This window comes from Bactrocera tryoni, chromosome 4, assembly GCF_016617805.1.
Source record: "Bactrocera tryoni isolate S06 chromosome 4, CSIRO_BtryS06_freeze2, whole genome shotgun sequence".
In the NCBI taxonomy this organism is placed as follows: domain Eukaryota; kingdom Metazoa; phylum Arthropoda; class Insecta; order Diptera; family Tephritidae; genus Bactrocera; species Bactrocera tryoni.
This window is the reverse complement of record NC_052502.1, coordinates 5166143-5188555: the sequence shown is the minus strand read 5'-3', so window position 1 is coordinate 5188555 and position 22413 is coordinate 5166143. Positions and strand designations below refer to the sequence as shown.

The 22413-nt window shown below is 37.9% G+C and overlaps 1 protein-coding gene across 1 annotated transcript; it reads left to right on the top strand.

Moving 5' to 3' along the window:
- Positions 1-2266: 2266 nt before the first annotated feature.
- Positions 2267-22101, top strand: LOC120773594. Its single transcript, XM_040102589.1, has 5 exons — positions 2267-3361; positions 3550-6310; positions 6386-6545; positions 21404-21864; positions 22016-22101. Exons 1-5 carry the CDS (start codon positions 2267-2269, stop codon positions 22099-22101), a joined length of 4563 nt encoding a protein of 1520 aa, XP_039958523.1.
- The last annotated feature ends 312 nt before the right edge of the window (positions 22102-22413 follow it).

The following is a 22413-nucleotide window of genomic DNA, read 5'->3' as shown; positions in this document are numbered from 1 at the left end:
TCCCGTTTAAGTGGTACTCCGCTTAAATGAAAATCTTCCCTCTTAACTGCCTACATATGTCTTGCTGCATCTCACGGTTTGTTTTTTGAAAAACATACAAATTATTGTTTTATGTACCTTTCGCTTAAGTATCCGCTTATGTACGATATTACATTTTTATTTTTGACAACTACAAAAATCTGTATCTTTGATTGTGGCACATAACGGGGATTGACTGTATTTGTCAAGGAATGTGAAATAATTTTGTAATTCTGAAATATTTTTACGCAGCTGCGTCGATATGTATGCAAGCTCACGCACAAACATACATACATATTTACGCTGGTTTGTTGGCGGAGCTGAACCAGAGAATGTCAAGTATAGAGAAGGTGCAAATCGAAATCTGTATGATGGTTCGATTGCGCGGCTAACAGAGCCGATAGAATTTGTGTTAGGAATTCGCCATGCTCTGGCTATTTAGGAGAATTGAGCACGTGCAGTGGCAGAAATATATGTAAAATGACTGAGAATAAATAAAGAGAATTGCTTTGTAGAAAAATATACAAAATATACAGTCACACAGAGAATGTAAAAAAGCGTTCTCTGAGTGACATATGCATGCTTATATTGTATTATATGAACCATTGCAACATATGCGTGATTACTTTGTGTTATAAGAACCATTGTTTTCAGAAAAATGGTAAACATTTTATGTGATAAAATTAAATAAAAAATTATTTTAAATAAATTATTATTTCAAAAATTATATTAATTTCGTCTATTATAAAATGAACTTAAATGTGCTCATATAAACACTTCCATTCATTCCTTTCATTTCTTCAAAAAAAATTAATGACCTTCATGAAATATGCATATTCGCATTATTTCGTTATCATTTCATATTTGTACCAATAGAATTTCTATGGCACATACATATGAATGTACATATATTATTTCCTTGGCACATTTGTCTGTATGTTTACGAAAGCAAATGCGAGCCACATACATATGTACATCTATATATATAAAAATAAGTGGCAATTTAATGGTACGCTATAGCTCAAGAACCACTGAACGAATCACCTCCAAATTTTTAGGGTACCTTCGGGCCTATGAGTAGATGGTTTCTGTGAAGTTTGCATTGCATTGGACAAGTGGTTTCAAAGATATATGGTCTGTTCTGAAATGCACCATGTTGCGCAAACTGCTTTTGCCCGACCAGCAGCACTGCAAAATGTAAGTATTAGAAAAAAGTCGCCGCTCAGCTAGCTAGCAAGAATGATGCATAACGAGGCATCTCGACAGGATAGAATATATAGAATACGAACTGTCAAATCTATAACTATTGCCATTGCCAAATCTGTATGTGGGCATTTGCTATCATGATATAATCATTTGCGCAAAGGCGTAGGGTAGGTAGGTTCGAGCTGATGTAGCCCATGCTTTGAGCTCTTGAAAAATTTATTTTATCATTTGCGAAATGCCGTCGGGTAGGTAGCTGATGTAGCGCACGTTTTGAGCTTTTGAGCTGTTGAACTCTTTAAATCTTTTATGTGGAAAATAAAAAAGGATAAAGATCCTTTTGTTTACAAATGTATTTCTGGGAAAAATAAAATAAAGATAAAGATCCTTTTGTTTGCAAATGTATTTCTGGGAAAAATAAAATAATAACAAAGGATAAAGATCCTTTTTTTTACAAATGTATTTTTGAGAAAAATAAGAATTCATATATTTGGGCTAATAATTGTGGCATAAATTTAATATACCAATTAAAATAATAAATTTTAAATGATCAATCATATTCGGTTCTAAAGCTAAAGCAAAAAAAAGGATAAAGATCCTTTTGTTTACAAATGTATTTCTGGGAAAAATAAAATAAAGATAAAGATCCTTTTGTTTGCAAATGTATTTCTGGGAAAAATAAAATAATAACAAAGGATAAAGATCCTTTTTTTTACAAATGTATTTTTGAGAAAAAAAAGAATTCATATATTTGGGCTAATAATTGTGGCATAAATTTAATATAAAATAATAAATTTTAAATGATCAATCATATTCGGTTCTAAAGCTCAAGCAGTAAGTACATGTTTGTGAAAGCAGTGTGTGAATTTGTGTGTATTTTTTTCCAACAGATTTTCTTGAATACACTTTCCATTGTGTCCTGCATTCGTTATACTGCAGTAAATTGTTCGATTTTTTGGCGAATACTGAACACGTGCTCAGCATTGAATCAATAGTTCTGTGTACTACTTTTAAATTAGTTTGAACAAAAATTGGTGTTGAAAAAATGCCACGAGCAAGACGCGCAAATATAGGTCGACGTACGCGTCACAATACGAATAGATTGGAGACAAGAAGATCACAGACTGAAGAAATGCGAGCACCAGAAAATGTGTTACGACAACAAACACAACATAATCCATTGCCATCACAAGCACGTATTGCACGTATTCCACGTCGTCTTGCTAATGAAATGGAATTCTCTGCTTTCAATTATAACTTTCGCAACGATTACGCAAGACATGCCAACATTGGTCAAATGTCAGTGAGATGTGAATATTGTGATGCAGCCAAATTCTTAGGTGAAACGGCTGGAATGTGTTGTGCAAATGGAAAAGTAAAATTGCCACTATTCGAAACACCACCAGATCCATTGCGCACATTGATCATGGGAACATCACCACAGTCGAAGCATTTTTTAGCTCACATCCAAGAATACAATGCGGTATTCCAAATGACATCATTTGGTGCATCGAACATTGTAAGAGATAATTTTATGCCGACATTCAAGGTGATTAGTTCATGTGGTATATCTTCTTCAATTGGCAATCTAACCAACACAATTTTCCGCAATTTTCAAAATTCTGATCCAATGTGTCCTTATATTTCGTTAACATCGCAGATTCAAGGTCAGATTTATCATCGAACTGGATCACTGTTGCCATTTCCTGATCGAGAGTTTTCATTTCTGCAAATATATTTCATTGGAGATGCAAATCGTGAGTTGGATAGGCGTTGTGCGATTGCTTCGCATACTAGACGAGAAATTGTTTCACATATTCAAAGATTTTTACATCAGTACAATGAATTGGTGACATTGTTCAAAACCGCGCTTGATCGTATGCCATCTGACAATCACAGAATCATAATAAGAGCCGACAAAACACCATTTGGGGAGCATGCCAGACGATTTAATGCACCAACGCTCGATGAAGTGGCCATTGTAATTGTGGGTGGACAAACTTTACCACGCGATATTATATTGCATCGACGAAATGAGCAATTGCAACGTGTTTCAGAACTTCATCGCAGCTACGATGCATTACAATATCCATTGTTGCATTGGAAAGGTGATGATGGCTACCATATCAATATTCCTATGGTAAATCCACAAACTGGCCTTGATGCAACAAAAAAATGAGTGCAATGAACTTTTATTCGCACAGATTTATGATTCGACCGCAAGAAGATAATTATATTTTGCGATGTGGCCGACTTTTCCACCAATACGCTGTGGACATGTACGTAAAAATTGAATCTGAACGTCTCAATTATCTTCGATTTAATCAGGCCAGATTGCGTTCGGAAGAATACATCCATTTGCGAGACGCAGTGGTCAATGATGGCAACGTAAATGACATTGGACGCTTAACGATATTGCCCTCATCATATGTAGGCAGTCCGCGCCACATGCACGAATACACACAAGATGCAATGACATATGTGCATAAATATGGCAGACCTGACTTATTTGTGACATTTACCTGCAATCCACAGTGGGCCGATATCACCAATAATTTATATGATGGACAAAAGTCAACAGATCGACACGACATCACCGCCCGTGTATTTCGTCAAAAAGTCAAAGCATTGATGGATATGATTGTCAAATTAAAAATATTTGGACCTGTGCGCTGCTGGATGTATTCAATTGAATGGCAGAAAAGAGGATTGCCACATGCACACATCTTGATATGGCTGGTGCGCAAAATTACACCGGATCAAACTGATGACATCATATCGGCAGAAATTCCATATCAAGCTGTAGATCCAGATTTATTTGAGATTGTCAAGAAAAATATGATTCACGGTCCTTGCGGTCCACTGAATATGAATTCGCCGTGCATGATTGACAGAAAGTGCTCAAAGCGATACCCAAGACCATTGACTTCTGACACAATCACAGGTAACGATGGATACCCGCTGTATCGACGTCGATCACCAAACGATAATGGGCACACAGCAATGATCAGAATGCAGAATCAAGACATTGTCATTGATAATTCTTGGGTAGTGCCATATAACCCATTGCTGTCAAAAGCATTTAACGCACACATCAATGTCGAAATTTGCAATTCGGTCAAGTCAATTAAATACATCTGCAAGTATGTAAACAAAGGCAGTGATATGGCTGTTTTTGGAGTGACTGATCCCAATGCAAACGATGAAATTACACAATACCAAATGGGCCGCTACATCAGCACAAATGAAGCTCTTTGGAGAATTTTTTCATTCCCAATTCATGAACGTTTTCTTGCTGTTGTTCATTTGGAAAATGGCCAGCGTGTTTATTTTACCAATGAAAATGTACTGCAGAGGGTGGAACAACCACCAGCAACAACATTAACTGCATTTATTAAGTTGTGCAGAAGTGATGAATTTGCAAGAACTTTGCTGTATTCGGATGTACCGCATTACTACACTTGGGTTGCGTCATCAAAAAAATGGCAGCGACGTAAACAAGGAACACCTGTTGATGGTCATCCAGGCGTTTTTTTTGCAGACACCATCGGCAGAGTTTATACAGTTCATCCAAATAACGCCGAATGTTATTATTTGAGATTGTTGTTAGTTAATGTTGCTGGACCACTTTCATTTCAACATTTACGTACGGTTAATGGTCAATTGTGTCAGACATATCGTGAGGCATGTCAGCTTTTGCAATTGCTGGAAAATGACTCACATTGGGATTTAACACTTCAAGATGCAGCGATCGCTTCTGCACCGCATAATATACGTATGCTGTTCGCCATAATAATATCAACGTGTTTTCCATCAAATCCACTAGAATTGTGGAATAAATACAAAGATTATATGGCTGAAGACATTTTGATCCGAATGCGTCATCGTACAAGAAATCAAGATTTGTTGCTTACATTGGACATGTATAATGAGGCATTAATAGCACTCGAAGATTTGTGCCTTGCGATTGCTAATAAAGCATTAGGGCAATTAGGTTTACCTTCTGCCAATCGTCCAATGCATGATTTATTTGATCGAGAATTACAACGTGAACGAGAATATGATGCAAATGAATTGCAAACATTTGTAAATTTGAATGTTCCAAAATTGAACGTTCATCAAAGACATGTTTACGATACCATCATGCAAGCAGTGAACAATCGGACTGGTGGATTGTATTTTTTGGATGCGCCTGGTGGTACGGGAAAAACATTTGTCATATCACTGATTTTGGCTGCCATTCGATCGCAAAACAAAATTGCACTGGCACTAGCTTCGTCTGGAATTGCGGCGACTTTATTGGATGGTGGACGAACAGCACACTCCGCATTAAAATTGCCATTGAATGTACACGTGCTTGAAAATCCCACATGCAATATTTCAAGGAATTCTGCAATGGCAAAAGTTTTGCGGCAAACAGACATCATTTTATTGGATGAATGTACGATGACTCATAAAAAATCGCTAGAAGCACTTGATCGGACATTGAAAGATATACGTGGCAATGCTGGAATATTTGGTGGTGCATTAATTTTGTTGTCCGGCGATTTTCGCCAAACATTACCAGTGATTCCAAGATCAACACCGGCGGATGAGATCAACGCATGCTTAAAGTCATCGATTTTGTGGCGACATGTTCAAACTATGACACTGAATATTAACATGCGTGTTCAGTTGAACAATGATCCATCTGCATATCACTTTTCAAAACAATTGTTGGACATCGGCAATGGTAAAATTCAAAGCACCAACGGATTTATAACGTTGCCAAACAATTGTTGCACCATTGTTGAATCTCATGATGAACTAATTGATCGCGTCTTTCCAAACATTGTTGGAAATATTATGAATCATACTTGGTTAAGAGAACGCGTAATACTGTCACCAAAAAATGTTAATGTAAATGACATTAATTTTGAGATTCAAGAAAAATTGCCAGGTGTCGTAACATCATATAAATCATTCGACAGCGCAATGAATCAAGATGATGCAGTAAATTATCCAATTGAATTTTTGAATTCTTTGGAACCGCCTGGTATGCCGCCTCATTGCTTGAATTTAAAGATCGGCTCATCCATCATTTTGTTACGTAATTTAAATGCACCAAAGCTTTGCAATGGAACACGACTTGCAGTAAAAAAACTTATGTTAAATTTGATTTAAGCCACAATATTGACTGGCACAGCGAAAGGTGATGTTGTGCTTATACCACGTATTCCGATAATCCCGCCTGACATGCCTTTCGAATTTAAGCGCTTGCAATTTCCAGTGCGCCTGGCATTTGCAATGTCGATAAATAAAGCACAAGGGCAAACGCTTAAAGTGTGCGGTTTGAATTTGATAGAGCCGTGTTTTTCGCATGGCCAGTTCTACGTGGCATGCTCAAGAGTGGGAATGCCACATTGCTTATTCATCTTTACTACAGATGGAAAAACCAAAAATATTGTTTATCCTAATGTATTGGCTTAAGAAAGAAAAATATTAAATAAAACAGATTTTTCGAACTTTCACAACAAAAAAAATTATACTTCACCAACACAACAAAAATCGATTGAAATGACTTAAGAAATTTTTTTTTTTGAAATAAAACAAATATTTTGAAATTTCACATTAAAATAGAAATGCTAGAAGTTTCCATTATAGTGTTGCATGGGTGTAGCAACGCACACCGGGCCCCGCTAGTACATTCATATTAACAAGTTTCGCAGGCATCTTTTGCATCTCCGTTGTCACGGTCAACCAATGGCCGAAACTGACGTTCGTCAAAGAGTCAAGTGCTGAACACATTGAGCGCGAATACACACGTTCTTATGGACACAGTTATATAGTTATTGAGGCAGCTTCACAACTACATAACTGTGTCCCTAAGAACGTGTGTATTCTAATATTTGACAAATGTCGCTTGCAGTCTGCCGCACTCATTGTGTTCAGCACTTGTGTGATGATAGAAAATCCAAGCTGTGCCGAAAAAACTAAACGAATGGAAGCCAATTGTCACCGCTTCCCTTGCCGCTGTACAGCTCCGCCTACAAACCAGCGTAAATATGTATGAGCGTGCATACATATCGACGCAGATTTTTGCGAGTCACGAAAAAATATTTTAGACAAATATTGTAAATAGACAACGGCTATGTTGCCACTTATATCACTTCTTTCTGTGAAGAAGCATCAGAAAGTTGTTCAATTTATGATTTTTAGCTTTTGCCATCGTCGCGAAAAGACGCTTGTAGGCAAAGGCATGCTCGGGGAGATGTTACGGCGTCTGTTTTTATTAATGAAGCGAGGTCGCTTGTGGATTTTGTGCCTGCGTTTGTGAATGAAATCGTTTTTGTTGTAAAATTTACTACATTTCAGCTTCGCCAATTTGGCTGCCATATTGACTTGTGATGCTTCTGCTATTTAGACAATTGTTGTTTTTGCAGAACAATGCTTCAATTTATTGTTGGTGACATATTCACATGTGTACGCATATATATGTTTATATGCTTGTGCATTATTTCTTCGGAAGTGTATGCAAATATATGTACATATACATAAATACATACATATATATGAATGCATGAACATGCAGATTAATGCGCGCGCATGTAATATACATATGTATTGATAAGTGATAAAATCATGATTTGAATTTCTGAATGCGCACATCCGTATACATAATAAGATTATGATATGAGAATGTGCAGAGACATAAGATTAATATGATAGAAGATGTACAAACATGCATACATACATACATATGTATATATTGTTGTGATAAATTTAATTTCTATTAGTAGGAAATATAATATAATACAAAAATATTTATTAGAATAGTATTTTAGGTAAAAATCAAATAAAATTATTAAATATGCAAGTCTAAATTGACTATAAATATTACTATGCATGCATTCATACAAAATTATACTCATATCATAATTATGTTTACATGTCAATATTGAATTGCCAACGGCAAAACACAAAAGCATACATATTTGCATACATTGCGTTTCCCAAGTTGAAAGAAAAATTGAAGCATGAAAATATCACAATGCTGTTGTTGGGAGCATCATAAAGAGCATGTATACATACTTAGATATATTTATGTCTCTTCATATTCTTGGGCATGTGAGACAAGAACATAAAAAATGTGTTTATGTTCTCTGTTTTTTTTTTTTTTTTTGTTTTTTGTTTTCGTGCCGGAGGGGGAATCTTACATAGATACTGCTACTTTGCAGTAGCAGTATGCACGATTCGTACTGCCCGCTATAGGTGCACCTCATTCGGGACCACGCCCATGGAGCACCCTGGCTGCCATATTCTCCACTAAATTCATATTAAAAATATGTGTTCTGCGTTCTCGTTATTGTTACCACAGAAAGAGCAAGCTACTCCTTCCTCGTGGCCGTACTTATGTAGGTACTCCCTGAAGCATCCATGCCCTGTTAGGAACTGCGTCATGTAATGATCTACTTCCCCGTGTTTTCGCTCCATCCATGCTTGTATGTTACCGATTAAGCGGTATGTCCATCTCCCCTTGTTTGATGTATCCCAGCGTGTTTGCCATTCGTTTAAGCTGGCTTGTCTTTCTACTCTCCGCTCTGCCACCGTTAGTTTCCGGCCTTTACTTTTATCATAGGTTCGCTTAAGTTCGAGAGCCATTATGTCTGGAGGCATAATTCCTGCTAGAACCCCGACAGCTTCCTTAGAAACCGTGCGAAACGCACTGACTATTCTGATAGCGCTCAACCGGAACACTGATTGTACCACACCAGCATATGTCTTATGTATTAATGTCGGTCCCCATACAGGCGCCGCATACATTACAATTGATTGGCTGACCTTGGCCAGAAGAGCTCTCCTGCTCTGTTTCGGACCTCCAATGTTTGCCATTATCCTTGATAAGGCCATGTTTACTCGCGCCGCTTTTTCACACGCTTTTTCAATATGCATTTTGTAGTTGAGCCTCGCATCAATCGATACACCAAGGTATTTCACCGAGGATTGTGTTGTAATGGTGTGCCCGTCTATATTAAGCGAAATGGTTTCCAGTTTTTTTCTGCTAGTTATAAGAACTGCTTCCGTTTTGTGGCCGGCAAGTTCGAGTTTTGCACCCGTTAATCATTGCTTTATCTTCATTACCGTATCACTACAAATACTTTGTATCTGATGGAGCTCCTTAGCTACTATTGTCACAGCAATATCATCTGCGTATCCAATTATTTGCACTTCTTTCGGTAGAGGGAGGCGCAATATTCCATGGTATAGTGCATTTCACAGAAGTGGGCCTAGCACAGATCCTTGTGGCACACCACCCGTTACCCTATACTTTTTTGGTCCTTCGTCAGTGTCATAGAGCAGGATCCTATCGGCCAAATAACTTTGTATGACGTACAACAAATAGCTCGGTGTTTTTTTGAGCACTAATGCACGCATTATATGGGGCCAATGGGTCGAGTTAAACGCGTTTCTCACATCAAATGTGACGACCGCACAATATTCTTTGCTCCCGTACATCCACCTGTCTCCTTCAATAGCCTTTTCTGCTATACCTGCAACTTTCTTGATTGCATCAAGAGTTGAACGCTTTCTACGAAAACCATATTGGTTATCAGAGAGACCTCCCTCTCCTTCTAAATGATTTTCTAGACGGGTACAGATTATGCGCTCCAGAATTTTGCCCATTGTATCGATCATACAGAGCGGTCGATAGGAACTTGGTTCTCCTGCCGGTTTGTTTGGCTTCTGTAGTAGTACCAGCCGTTGTACTTTCCAGACCTTTGGAAACACTCCTTCACGAAGGCAGCGTGTGTATAAATCCGAAAATGGCTGAGGATGATAGCTGATCGCCATTTTAAGAGCCCTATTCGGGATACCATCTAATCCTGGTGCTTTGCTATTTTCAAAGCGCTCAGCAGCTTGAACAACTTCCTGCTCGGTGATTTCTGGCGCATCTGAGACTTCTTCGCGATAATAATTTCCTTCTTCTTCTTGATTTTGCTGTGGGAACAGAGTTTCTACAACATTTTTGAGTAATGAAGGGCATGTAGGCGCTTGACATTTGCCACCTTTAATCCTTGACATTACAATTCTATACGCTGCTCCCCACGGATTTTCGTCCACTTTTTCGCATAATTCTTTGAAACATGTCATTTTGCTCTTTTTAATCGCCTTTTTTAGGTCGTTTCGTTTCTTTTTGAATGCTTCTCGCAGGCTGTCACAATCTAAGCTGCCTATGTTTGTTTCGTTGAAAACGGCGCCTCGCTTTGTGACTTTCACTTCTCAGAGATTCAATTTCTCGATTCCACCAATAAGCAGGCTTTCTCTGTGCGGCTGTCCTCTTTTTATTCATAGCGGCATCACAGGCTTTGCTAATGTGTTGTACCAACAATTTAGCCTGTTGGTCTATGTCATCAATTCCGTTTACGTTTTCATCCAGCATTAACTTATAAAGCTCCTCATCTAGGGTTTCAATTCTCCACCCCTTGGACTGCACCTTTTGGTGCCAAGCATTTCGCTGTTGCACACTCTTGCTGATACTTAACATTATAGCCAAATGGTCACTTTGGGTATATAGTATATGTCGCATATCCGCCAGTCTATGTATTGATATGGTACCCTGCTGGCAAAAGATATACCGATAATGGAGCCACGCCCGTTCTTCTCGAAGGTGTTTTGTCTTCCTGTATTAAGCAGTACTACGTAGTAACAACAAATGCTTTAAGTAATGCGCTACCACTCAAATTTGTATTTCTGCTGCCCCATTCTAGCGCCCAGGCATTAAAGTCACCTGCAATTATATAAGGTGTAGTTGTCATCACATCCTTTACCAAGTTTTTTCATATTCAGCATGCGGTATACTTGGCGGTATATAGCAGCTGAAGAAATAAATCCCCTATATTTTGACTCTTGTATAGTATGCCTTGTCAATTAATGGTTTGTCTTGCATCATTCTATCTCCGCAAGCCCATATTGCAACCTTTTTGGTGGTGTCGGAAATCCACTTGTCAGAGTCTTTATTTTTATACTGTTCACAGATTAATGCAACGTCTATTTTTTTTCGTATACGTTTTGCGTCAAGAGATCCTGGACCGCTTCGCAGTGGTTCAGGTTTATTTGTAATATTTTCATCTTTTAGGTTTTTTGAGCGCTGCTGTATATATGGGGCATTTCCGGCTTCCTATCTGATGGTCTATGTTTGTGCTTCCCCTGTGTTTACATGCCTTGCAGGAAGGATTGTTAACACAATCTTTGGCGAAATGACCCTCCTCTCCGCATTTGATACAGCACTTGCTCCTGTCTTCTGGGTTGCTGCATGCTTTCGCCACATGTCCATACTCTAAACATCTGAAACATTTCTTCAGCTGCGCTTTTTCCCTGATTCTGCAGATTGACCAGCCGATTTTTATCTTTTGTGCTGCCAGTAGGTGCTTTGCTTCCTGTGCATGAAGGCTTATGATAGCTTTTTGCGTGCCTGCATATGCATGTCTGATGCTTTTAATGCATTCTACACTAAATAGACGCAGCTCTTCAAATTCTGAACGAATTGCCTGTGCTATATCCTCTTTCGTCGTTATATCGTACAAGTCTCGCACTTCAACTGTAATTTCTTGTATTAGAGATCTTATTTGTGCCTGATCTCCTAGAATCTTCACTATCTCCTCTCTATATTATTTAGTACTTCCTGTCTGCGCTTTCTTTAGCTCTAACAGTATCTCTCCTTTAGCTGTATTTTTAATTCCTGAGACATTTTCGCCAAGCACTTGCAGATTTTCATTCCATTTAACTGCCCGAAGTATGTCTGCGTAAGACATGTCTCCGGTTTTTGCGATAACAATTGCTTCTGGTCCTTCTTCTTCTTGTTTTTATTTTTTTGGGCTTTACTTGGTATCGTGATCCAGATATCTTCCCTTGTCGCGTCCTTTTCTCCTCCCCCAAGATTTCGACTTTCTCCTGCTTTCACAATTAGTTCGTCATGTGTTGTTTTAGTCCTTTTTGGAGGGGTTCGTCGTTTTATCTGCTTGTCTTCACGTGATCTTTTCGGTGTGACTTCAGCAGTCATCTGCTCCATAGCTACGCTTATACCTATGTTAGCTTCCCGTTATCTTATATGGTCATCTTGTGCACGGGTGTAGAGCTTCGATATTTCGCTAAGCAGTTCCCTCATAGGATTGTTGATAGAGCGCTGTGGCGGACGCATCATATCCGTTAGCTTTTGTATCATATCCTCCAAGTTTATACATATGATCACGTTGCGACTGTGCTTCTATCAATATCGGTGTGCTCTCTAGAAGCGTTGGAGGTGACGATTTCGACCTCACTGGTCTTTGTGAGGAGAACACCTTCACTGGCGATCCAGCCAAATGCGAAACTTTTTAAGGGGGTCTCCACCTGAAATCGTAAATTGACTGGTGACACCACTAAATTTGTTGCTGCTATTGTTGTTGTTGTTAGTTTTTTCATTTATTGTCTCCATTTATCAGTTTAACCAGCGCATCGTGTGCAGGGGGGCGGGCCGAAAAAGACAGGAACGGGTATACCCTCGGGGGCTATGCCCCTACCCCAGTTCCCTGAGGCCTGTCCTACGCTTTACCGGTTCCGGTAAACTCGGACGAACCGGCGCTCGCCCGGAGCAACGCAGTCTACTAGTTTTGCGCCCAATGTACACTTCCTGACCAGGGCCCGAAGGGGCTGGTTACTGATTCACATCGTGGCTGACACTTCGGCAGAGCTGACTCACATCACCCTCTCCACACCACCAGTGAAAACAGCTGGTGATGCTTCTAGGGACTCCCAGTGCGCCCCGGTATGGACGGGTCTTATTTACAGCCGCACCTAACATGGTGAGCAGACGCTGACCAGGAAGCCGCTCACTTTGAGTCCGTCGCGCCTGGATTTTGGTCGGTCACCTATATTAGAGACGCGGCAACTGTTCGCCTCTGTCGCAGGAGTTTCATCGGCTTGGCTGGCTTTTATACCGCATCCTCCGCTCCTGCCGCTCATCGTCGGCGGTTGCTTATTCGTTTTAACTTATTTCGCAACTAACCTGCTACTACAGGCCGTCCGGCTATCCGCGACCTGCCGACCCCCCCGGTAGCTTAGAGCTCAGCTGGGATACCTGATCCCGTAGGATCTGAGACCTACCAACGAGAGGTGTATTTTGTACACAAATATAAACGAAAAGCAAAACGAGACTCTTCGTTGGGAGTGTATTTCTCTCTCTTCATATTCAATGCTTCGGCATATAAGTATGCCTTGTCATCATATGCCGTAAATAAATATATTTCTGTCTCTTCATATTCTCGGTTAGAATATGTGAGAAAATTGTAAGCAATGTTAAAATTGTGAAGCGAATTCCGACCTACAATGTTAACAAATGCGGCGAATTCCTTGCACAAAATCTAACAAATGTTCGCAGTCGAACCTGCACCTTCTCTATACTTGACGTTCTCTGGCTGTACAGCGGCAAGGGAAGCGGTGACAAACGGCGGATATTCGTTTATTTTTTTCGGCACAGCTCATTGGTTGTCCGTAACAACGGAGTTTTTGTATGAAACAATGGTTGTATATATTTACATACAAAGTTGTGTGTAGACAAATTTACAAACATTATGCGAATGATTGTTTCAAATTTGTTTACATGAACACAAAATTACATACATATGTGAACATGTGAACTTTATGCGTACGGTTTTTTAAAACCTGTTTACATGTACACATAATTATGTATATGCATATGACGTTTAAGATTTTATCAAAACGGGACTTTACCAAAAAACATTTTTATCATTACGGGTATGGTTTTTAAAAATCTGTTTATATGTAGATATAATTACAACCATATGCGAATATGTTCGTCGGCTTGGTCTTCAAAATGTTATCAAAACCTCAAATGTCCAATATAAGTACATGTATCTATATTTATTTAGGTAATAATGGAAATATGACTTTATTATAAATTCCAACAGATTTAATGGAATTTATCATTAAATAGGTCAAATTGCGCATACATATGTACATAGATAAGTATATAAGTACATATGAGCTAAAGAACATAAAACATAGAGAAGATGCAGGTTCGATGTCAAACAATTTATAATATTGGAGTACGGAATTCACCTCACAACTTCAGAATTCACGATGTGAAATGTTAACATTTTTAACAGTTCTCCACATACTCAAACAGAGAATATGAAGAGAAATAATATATGTATGTACGGCATATGATGCCATAGCATGTATGCGCAATCAAGGAATATTGGAGAAAAATATGAAGAATATGAAGACACATAAATATATGTATGCATGCTCCTTATGATACTCCCAACACAGCATTGTCGGCATTTCCATATCGGCATGTAAAAATAATTATGATATGAGTATAATTTTGTATGAATGCTTGCATTTACTATTTACATTCAATTTGGACTTGTATATTTAATAATTTAATTTGTTTTTTACATAATATACTATACTAATAAATATTTTTGTATTATAATACATTTCTTTTGAATTTATCACAACAATGTACATACATATAAATACATCGTATATCATATTAATCTTATTATTTGCTCATATGAATGTATGTAGTATGTATTCGCATGTGCGCGTTCAGAAATTCAAATCATGATTTTATCACTTATCAATACATATGTATATTACATGCGCGCGCATTAATCTGCATGTTCATGCAGTCATATATATGTATGTATTTATATGTACATATATTTGCATACACTTCCGAAGAAATAATGCACAAGCATATAAACATATATATGCGTACACATGTGAATATGTCACCAACAATAAATTGAAGCATTGTTCTGCAAAAACAACAATTGTCTAAATAGCAGAAGCATCACAAGTCAATATGGCAGCCAAATTGGCTAAGCTCAAATGTAGTAAATTTTACAACAAAAACGATTTCATTCACAAACGCAGGCGCAAAATCCACAAGCGACCTCGCTTCATTAATAAAAACAGACGCCGTAACATCTCCCCGAGCCCGACATAGCCGTTGTCTATTTACAATATTTGTCTAAAATATTTTTTCGTGACTCGCAAAAATCTGCACCGATATGTATGCACGTTCATACATATTTACGCTGGTTTGTAGGCGGAGCTGTACAGCGGCAAGGGAAGCGGTGACAATTGGTTTCCATTCGTTTAGTTTTTTCGGCACAGCTTGGATTTTCTATCATCACACAAGTGCTGAACACAATGAGTGCGGCAGACTGCAAGCGACATTTGTCAAATATTAGAATACACATGTTCTTAGGGACACAGTTATGTAGTTGTGAAGCTGCCTCAATAACTATATAACTGTGTCCATAAGAACGTGTGTATTCGCGCTCAATGTGTTCAGCACTTGACTCTTTGACGAACGTCAGTTTCGGCCATTGGTTGACCGTGACAACGGAGGTGCAAAAGATGCCTGCGAAACTTGTTAATATGAATGTATGTACATATGTATGTGGCTCGCATTTGCTTTCGTAAACATACAGACAAATGTGCCAAGGAAATAATATATGTACATTCATATGTATGTGCCATAGAAATTCTATTGGTACAAATATGAAATGATAACGAAATAATGCGAATATGCATATTTCATGAAGGTCATTAATTTTTTCCACTGAAAAAGGGTCCGCTTTGCACAAGCCAGTTCAGATTCGACCGCCTTTTTGAATCCACGTCGCTTGTCCGCCACCGCTACACAGCGCTCCAGCTCGATCCACCTCCATACTTTTAAAATCCGCAATTGACGTTTAGTTTAAGTTGAAATTGTGTTAGATTAAAAGTGCATTTAGATTTGTTCCAAAAAAAAGGGAAAACCCACAAATCCAGGGAAAATTTCGATTGTGAGAACGCCTACAAATCGAGTGCTACAATTATAATACATATAGTGTTAAGACACAAGTGTGAATCCCGATTTTTTTTATTTAAAAGGAAAGAAAGCGGTCAAGTGGTAAGTGAAGCGGGCAGTGAACCCAACATTGGTCCTTCGAGCCGGATAGAACGGCACTATTGAAAAAAAAAGAAAAAATCAAATTTGTGACATAAACATATAGACAAAAGGAGGTTAACTTACAAAATTCGTGCAGTGAGGCGACATATACATACATACATACACATATACAAAACTTAGTGCAATTCACTATATACAAAAAAAAAAAACAATTATTGCAAGTGAAATCAAAGTGCAGTGACAAATACATACATACATACAAAAACAAAAAAAAAAACAGTTGAAAACGGATTACACAAAACGGTTTCGCACCGTTACATCAAAATCAAAAAAAAAAAAAAAAAAAATTATATCAAAATCAAAATAGTTTTATGCTAATACAAACATTTTAAATCGCGGGTGAAACACAAAAATATAGCGTGTGAAATATATAAATACATATAAAATATTCTAAAAATTGTGCAAAAAACCACTAACGTGTAATTACCAAACCAACAAAACTAAACCCATTAAAGATTGTGTGGCAAAGGCCAAAAGTTAAAAGAAAATAAAACAAAAAAAAATCCTCAAAAACCAGGCGCGAAAAATAAAAGTGGCACAAATATCAAGACGGGCGCGTTTAATGATAGTGCAATAATCGGGCGCGAAAACAATAAAAAATTAATTTAAACAAAAAGAACAAAATTTAATAATAAATAAATAACATTAAAAAAAAAAGAGGAAAGGAAACCATCAGCGGCAACAGCACAACAAGAAGCAGTTCAAAAACATAAAAAACGGAAGGAAACGGATCACAGGCATCGGTATATCAGTATACATAAAAACTGTATTCAAGTCGGTTAACATTTTAAAAGAACGGTTGCTGCCAAACTGTTTCAACTTACGGTTAATTTCCGGGAAACCGAAGAACAGTTTGGTACGCTATATATATTTGTACATGCACATATATGTATGTATGAACAGTATATACTATAATATAATTATATATATACTGGCATATACATATCTAATACAAAAGGTCCTATTTACGCTTACCCTTGTGTATCCAAACACACAAATTAAAAAAAAAAAAAATAAAAATAAAAAATTGTTCAAGTATACACTACGTTTTCCGGCAATACCCCTTATGCTCCAAAAGTATAAGTAGGATTGCGCAAATAGTAAGCTTGGACAAATTCGATCCGTAAAAGAAAAAATAAAAATAATAAATACAACATACATCTATGCAAATACTTATATTCATATTTTATATTTATTTATACATATACCAAAGTTTGAAAACAACATATACACATATGTATGTATAAAGAATAATTATAAATTTCTGCAAAATTACATATCTTCTCATGTGTACTTAGAGGGCATACCTGCATCTAACCATCTTTCTTCTCCCGCGTTATTCGCACGGCAAAATAATATATACGCTTACACACGGCATACAATTTGCCTATGCCGGTATATACATACATATAACGTACATAGGGTACATAAATAAATTAAATTTTAAATTACGATTTAAATATTTCGGAAAAAATTTCGGTGCGGTAAATGCAACCATTTAATAAGGAAAAAATTACATTCTGTTAATTAAAAAAAAAAAAAAAATATATATATATATATAATATAACAATAATAATTACAATATATACGGACAAAAAAAAAAGAAATAAAAACCAAGAATTAGTAGCCAAAGCGCATATTAACATTTAATTTATATTATATATTCAAAGACCAAATCGGCACATTTTCAGCAATACCCCTTGTCCTTGTTAATATACAAGCAAGCAGGATTGCAAACGAAAAAAAAAAAAATATTTTTCATACAAAGGCCGTTAACCTTTTGCTTTCTCACATTATCAAAAAAACAAGAACAAACTAATAGCACAACTATTAGGAATACGAAGCAATAAATAAAATAGAAAGAAAACAAAACAAACTAATAGCACAACTATTAGGAATAAAGAAAACGAAACACTCGCTCGTTAGTTCGTACATTGCGTATACAACAAAAATACAATAAGGCAAACGAAATACGCGTTCGTTATTCGATACGTTGTGTATACAACAAACATACAAACCGCTTATCTTAAAGATTCAATACGTATTTATCGTTACCAGAAATACACTGAGAGAAGTTTTTTCTTTCTCATATTTTCAGTTTTCACATACTATTATCTAAATGAACGGAGACTCTAAGGAATCTAAATCAATACAATATTTGAAAGTACAAAACATGATTTCGGAAGAAAAGAGCCCATGTACACCTTCTGAAGCTACACGCTCAAAGCAAGGTGCTAGAAAGCAAAAAAAGCTGAAAGACATTTCATATACTAAGTTTATTGCTGAGAGTGACAGTCTAATTTGATACTGCACTCGATTTTCATCTTCACCGATTCAAGACAATTCTGAATCGGTACTAGAAATCAAAAAAGAAAATCTAGGCAATTTCTGGACACGTCTCCAAGCTGCGTATGACGCAATTCTAGAATCTGACGAATCAGATCTTCCGGAAAATTTTAAATCCTCGGCTTGCTCCAAATACGAAAACTGCTTAGACCAGTACGAGGAAACGAGAGCTATGATCTCCGATCAATTGATATTAATTAAAGCAATTGCACCTACTCCACAATCGAGAGTAGAGCTGCCACAAATTCAAAGCCAAGAGGCGAGTTCAGGCATTCACCTTAAAGTGCCAGCATGCGATACAGAAATATTTCATGGTGGTTATGAACAATGGCCGTCCTTTCGGGACATGTTTACGGTCGTGTACATAAACCATCCTAAATTATCTCAAGCGCAAAAATTGTATCACCTCCGATACAAAACAAAAGGTCAAGCAGGCGCAATAGTAAAACAGTTCACTCTTAATGACGAAAATTTCAATTATGCTTGGGAAGCTTTAAAAGCTCGCTACAAGAACGAAAGAATATTAGTCGACAAACAAGTCACAATATTAATGAATTTACCAAAAATTCAGAAAGAAACAAGTGAAGAATTTATAAAACTTCAATCCACTGTTTCAAATTGCTTGTCGGTTCTAGCGACACAGAATATTCCCACAGACAATTGGGACCCCATACTGGTAAATACATATATGCTCCGCGGCATTACCGGAAAAACCTTTGCTTCTGTGGGAGAAATCGCTCTCATCACGAAGAAAATGCCCAACGTGGCAACAAATGAATGATTTCTTAACTACCCAGTATGAAATTGCGGAAAGGGTAGATAAAAAAACGGTCAGAACTAAACACGTTCAACACGACCTAAATCGAAGTTTTATTAGACCCCAAGCTAATAACAACCACAATTTAAACAGAAGCTTCTTTAAAAACCAATCGTTCACATCCGAACAATATAAACAAACGTCATGCGAACTGTGTAAAGGAGGGCACAAGCTGAAAGCTTGCGAAAAGTTTAAAAAACTTAATATCAATGAAAGGAACAACTTTGTCAGAGCAAAAAGACTCTGTACAAACTGCTTGTCCCACTCACATAATCTCAATAATTGCGAAAACAAATTCAATTGCGTATATTGCCACAAGAGGCATCATTCAATGTTGCATTTCAATAACTTTCCTAGCACACCCCAAAGTAGCGCTTTCTCCAAAAGAGCCACGGGTTTAGTTGCAACCGCAACTCCCGAAACACAAAATCCCGAAATTTGCCAAGAGACACCATGCTGCTCAAAGGCTTTAAAAACACAAACGCTTCACAGCCGAGGAGAACTTTTCAAATTGAGAGCCCTAATAGACCAAGGATCACAACGATCATTCATAGCATCTAGGGCACAAAATAGGCTAAAACTACCAACAAAATATGTCAATTATGAAATTACGGGAATGGGCGGAAGAGTAGTACAAAACTCAAATAAAATCTGCCCCATTACCCTAATTTCCCCCCAAGCGGATAAGCGCATTCAAGCAGAAGCTATATTCTTACCGCAACTTACGAACATGCTTCCAAGCTATCACATAAATAGCAAGCATTGGCAAAAGGTTACACACCTAAAGCTAGCAGATCCTAACTGCAACACCCCCGCTCAAATAGATCTTCTATTAGGCAGCGATCTTATACCTCAAATTATTCTAGAAGGGGACCCATTTCAATTGCGACGCCAGAAGATCAGTATTGTGAAGACTTTTACAAAGCTACAACTACTAGATCAGATAATGGTCGGTATGTCGTACGACTACCATTTAAACAACAATTTCCAGATACACTCGTCTTAGGTCACTCTCGAACCTCTGCAATACAGCAGTTTCTAAGTATGGAAAAAAACCTACTTAGAAAAGGTGAGCTTAAAAAAGATTATGATGGAGTCTTAGAAGAATACCTCCATTTAGATCACATGGAGGAAGTAAGCCCATGCGAAAAAATCATAAAAGGCAAATATCACTCATTCTACTTGCCACATCATGCAGTAGTAAAGCCTGACAAAAAAACCACAAAGGTTAGAGTTGTCTTTAATGCCTCGAGATCCACTAGCTCGGGGAATTCCCTAAATAATATTCTATTTACGGGACCCACACTCCAACCAGACTTGATGCTCCTCATATTAAATTGGCGTATATACAAATACGTTTTCAATGGGGATGTCGAAAAAATGTATCGACAAATAATGGTACATAAGGATGATCAAGATTTTCAACGAATTATTTTTCGAAAATCTCCCAATAGTCCATTAAGCGACTTTAAATTAAAAACAGTTACCTTTGGCGTACACTGTGCCCCATACCTCGCCATTCGTACACTCCACGAACTTTCAGAAGATACAAAGTCAGAATTTCCGCTGGCAACACAAGTATTAAAAACACATACGTATGTAGACGACATCCTGTCTGGGAGCCACAGCCTCTCACAAGCATACGAGTCCTTATCACAAGTGATAAAGGCCCTCAACACCGCAGGGTTTCCTCTAAAAAAGATCACAGCTAATCACCCAAGTATCTTAAAAGATATACCAAACGATAACAAATTGGATAGTAATTTCCTTATCTTTGAAAAGGAAAGTATAACAAAAACACTGGGCATCCAATGGAATGCGATATCGGACCAGTTCTCATACATGACAGAGTCCATAACCGCATTATCCGCCATAACAAAGAGGCAAATTTTATTCTCAATGGCAAAACTTTTTGACCCCGCAGGATGGCTTGCGCCAATTATGATACAAGCGAAAGTCCTGATTCAAGAATTATGGCTAGACGGAACCGACTGGGACGAACAAGTGAAACCTCTTCGCTTAGAAAAGTGGTCCCAGTTTGCTAATAACCTAAAAGACATTTCAAAGATACAAATTCCACGGTGGGTAAACTATTCCCCCGAATACAAAGTGGAACTACACGGCTTCTGCGACGCCTCTGAAAAGGCATATTGTGCCACTATTTATGTGCGCACACAAAGCGATATTGCCACCACAAGCCACCTACTGGCGGCAAAAGCAAAAGTCGCACCGCTAAAAACGATAAGTCTACCACGACTTGAACTCTGTGGCGCTCTGCTATTAGCCAAGCTAGTCTCCATGGTGCAGACTCACTTGAACATGGCAAAATACAAGTTATATCTATGGTCCGATTCCGAAATAGTTCTAGCCTGGTTGGAAAAACCACCACATGCGTGGAAAACATATATTTCCAACAGAACTTCTCAAATACTTGACCTAGTAGGATCAGCCACTTGGCGACACGTAGCCAGTGCTGACAATACTGCTGATCTAGGTACAAGAGGATGCAAACCTCTGCATCTCGCCACCTCCACCCTCTGGTGGAATGGTCCCCGATGGTTAACAGAATCTCCCGATTCTTGGCCACAATCGCCAATGCGCAACATAATTGCCCCCGAAAGTCGAAAAATCGACACCTACCACACAATATTGGATGATAATGACATCCTTGAATGATTTTCATCGTTCCCCCGAGCACTCAGAGTAGTCGCCTATATTCTCAAATTCGCAGAGCGACTCAAACTTAAAGTAAAGGGAGCAACTTGCCCCCAATGCGATACATTGACGCACGAAGACTTACCAAAAGCAAAGGTCGCTCTTATCGCATCAACCCAAACGCGCTATTTCAGTCGCGACATATCGTTACTAAGAGAATCGAAGCCAATTGACAAAAAGAGCTCACTCTTAGTACTAAACCCATTTTTAGACACGAAAGGTCTGCTTCGTGCCAATGGTCGGCTCGCTAATTCAAGCCTGACTTACAACGAACGCCGCCCCATTATAATACCTGAGAAGTCTC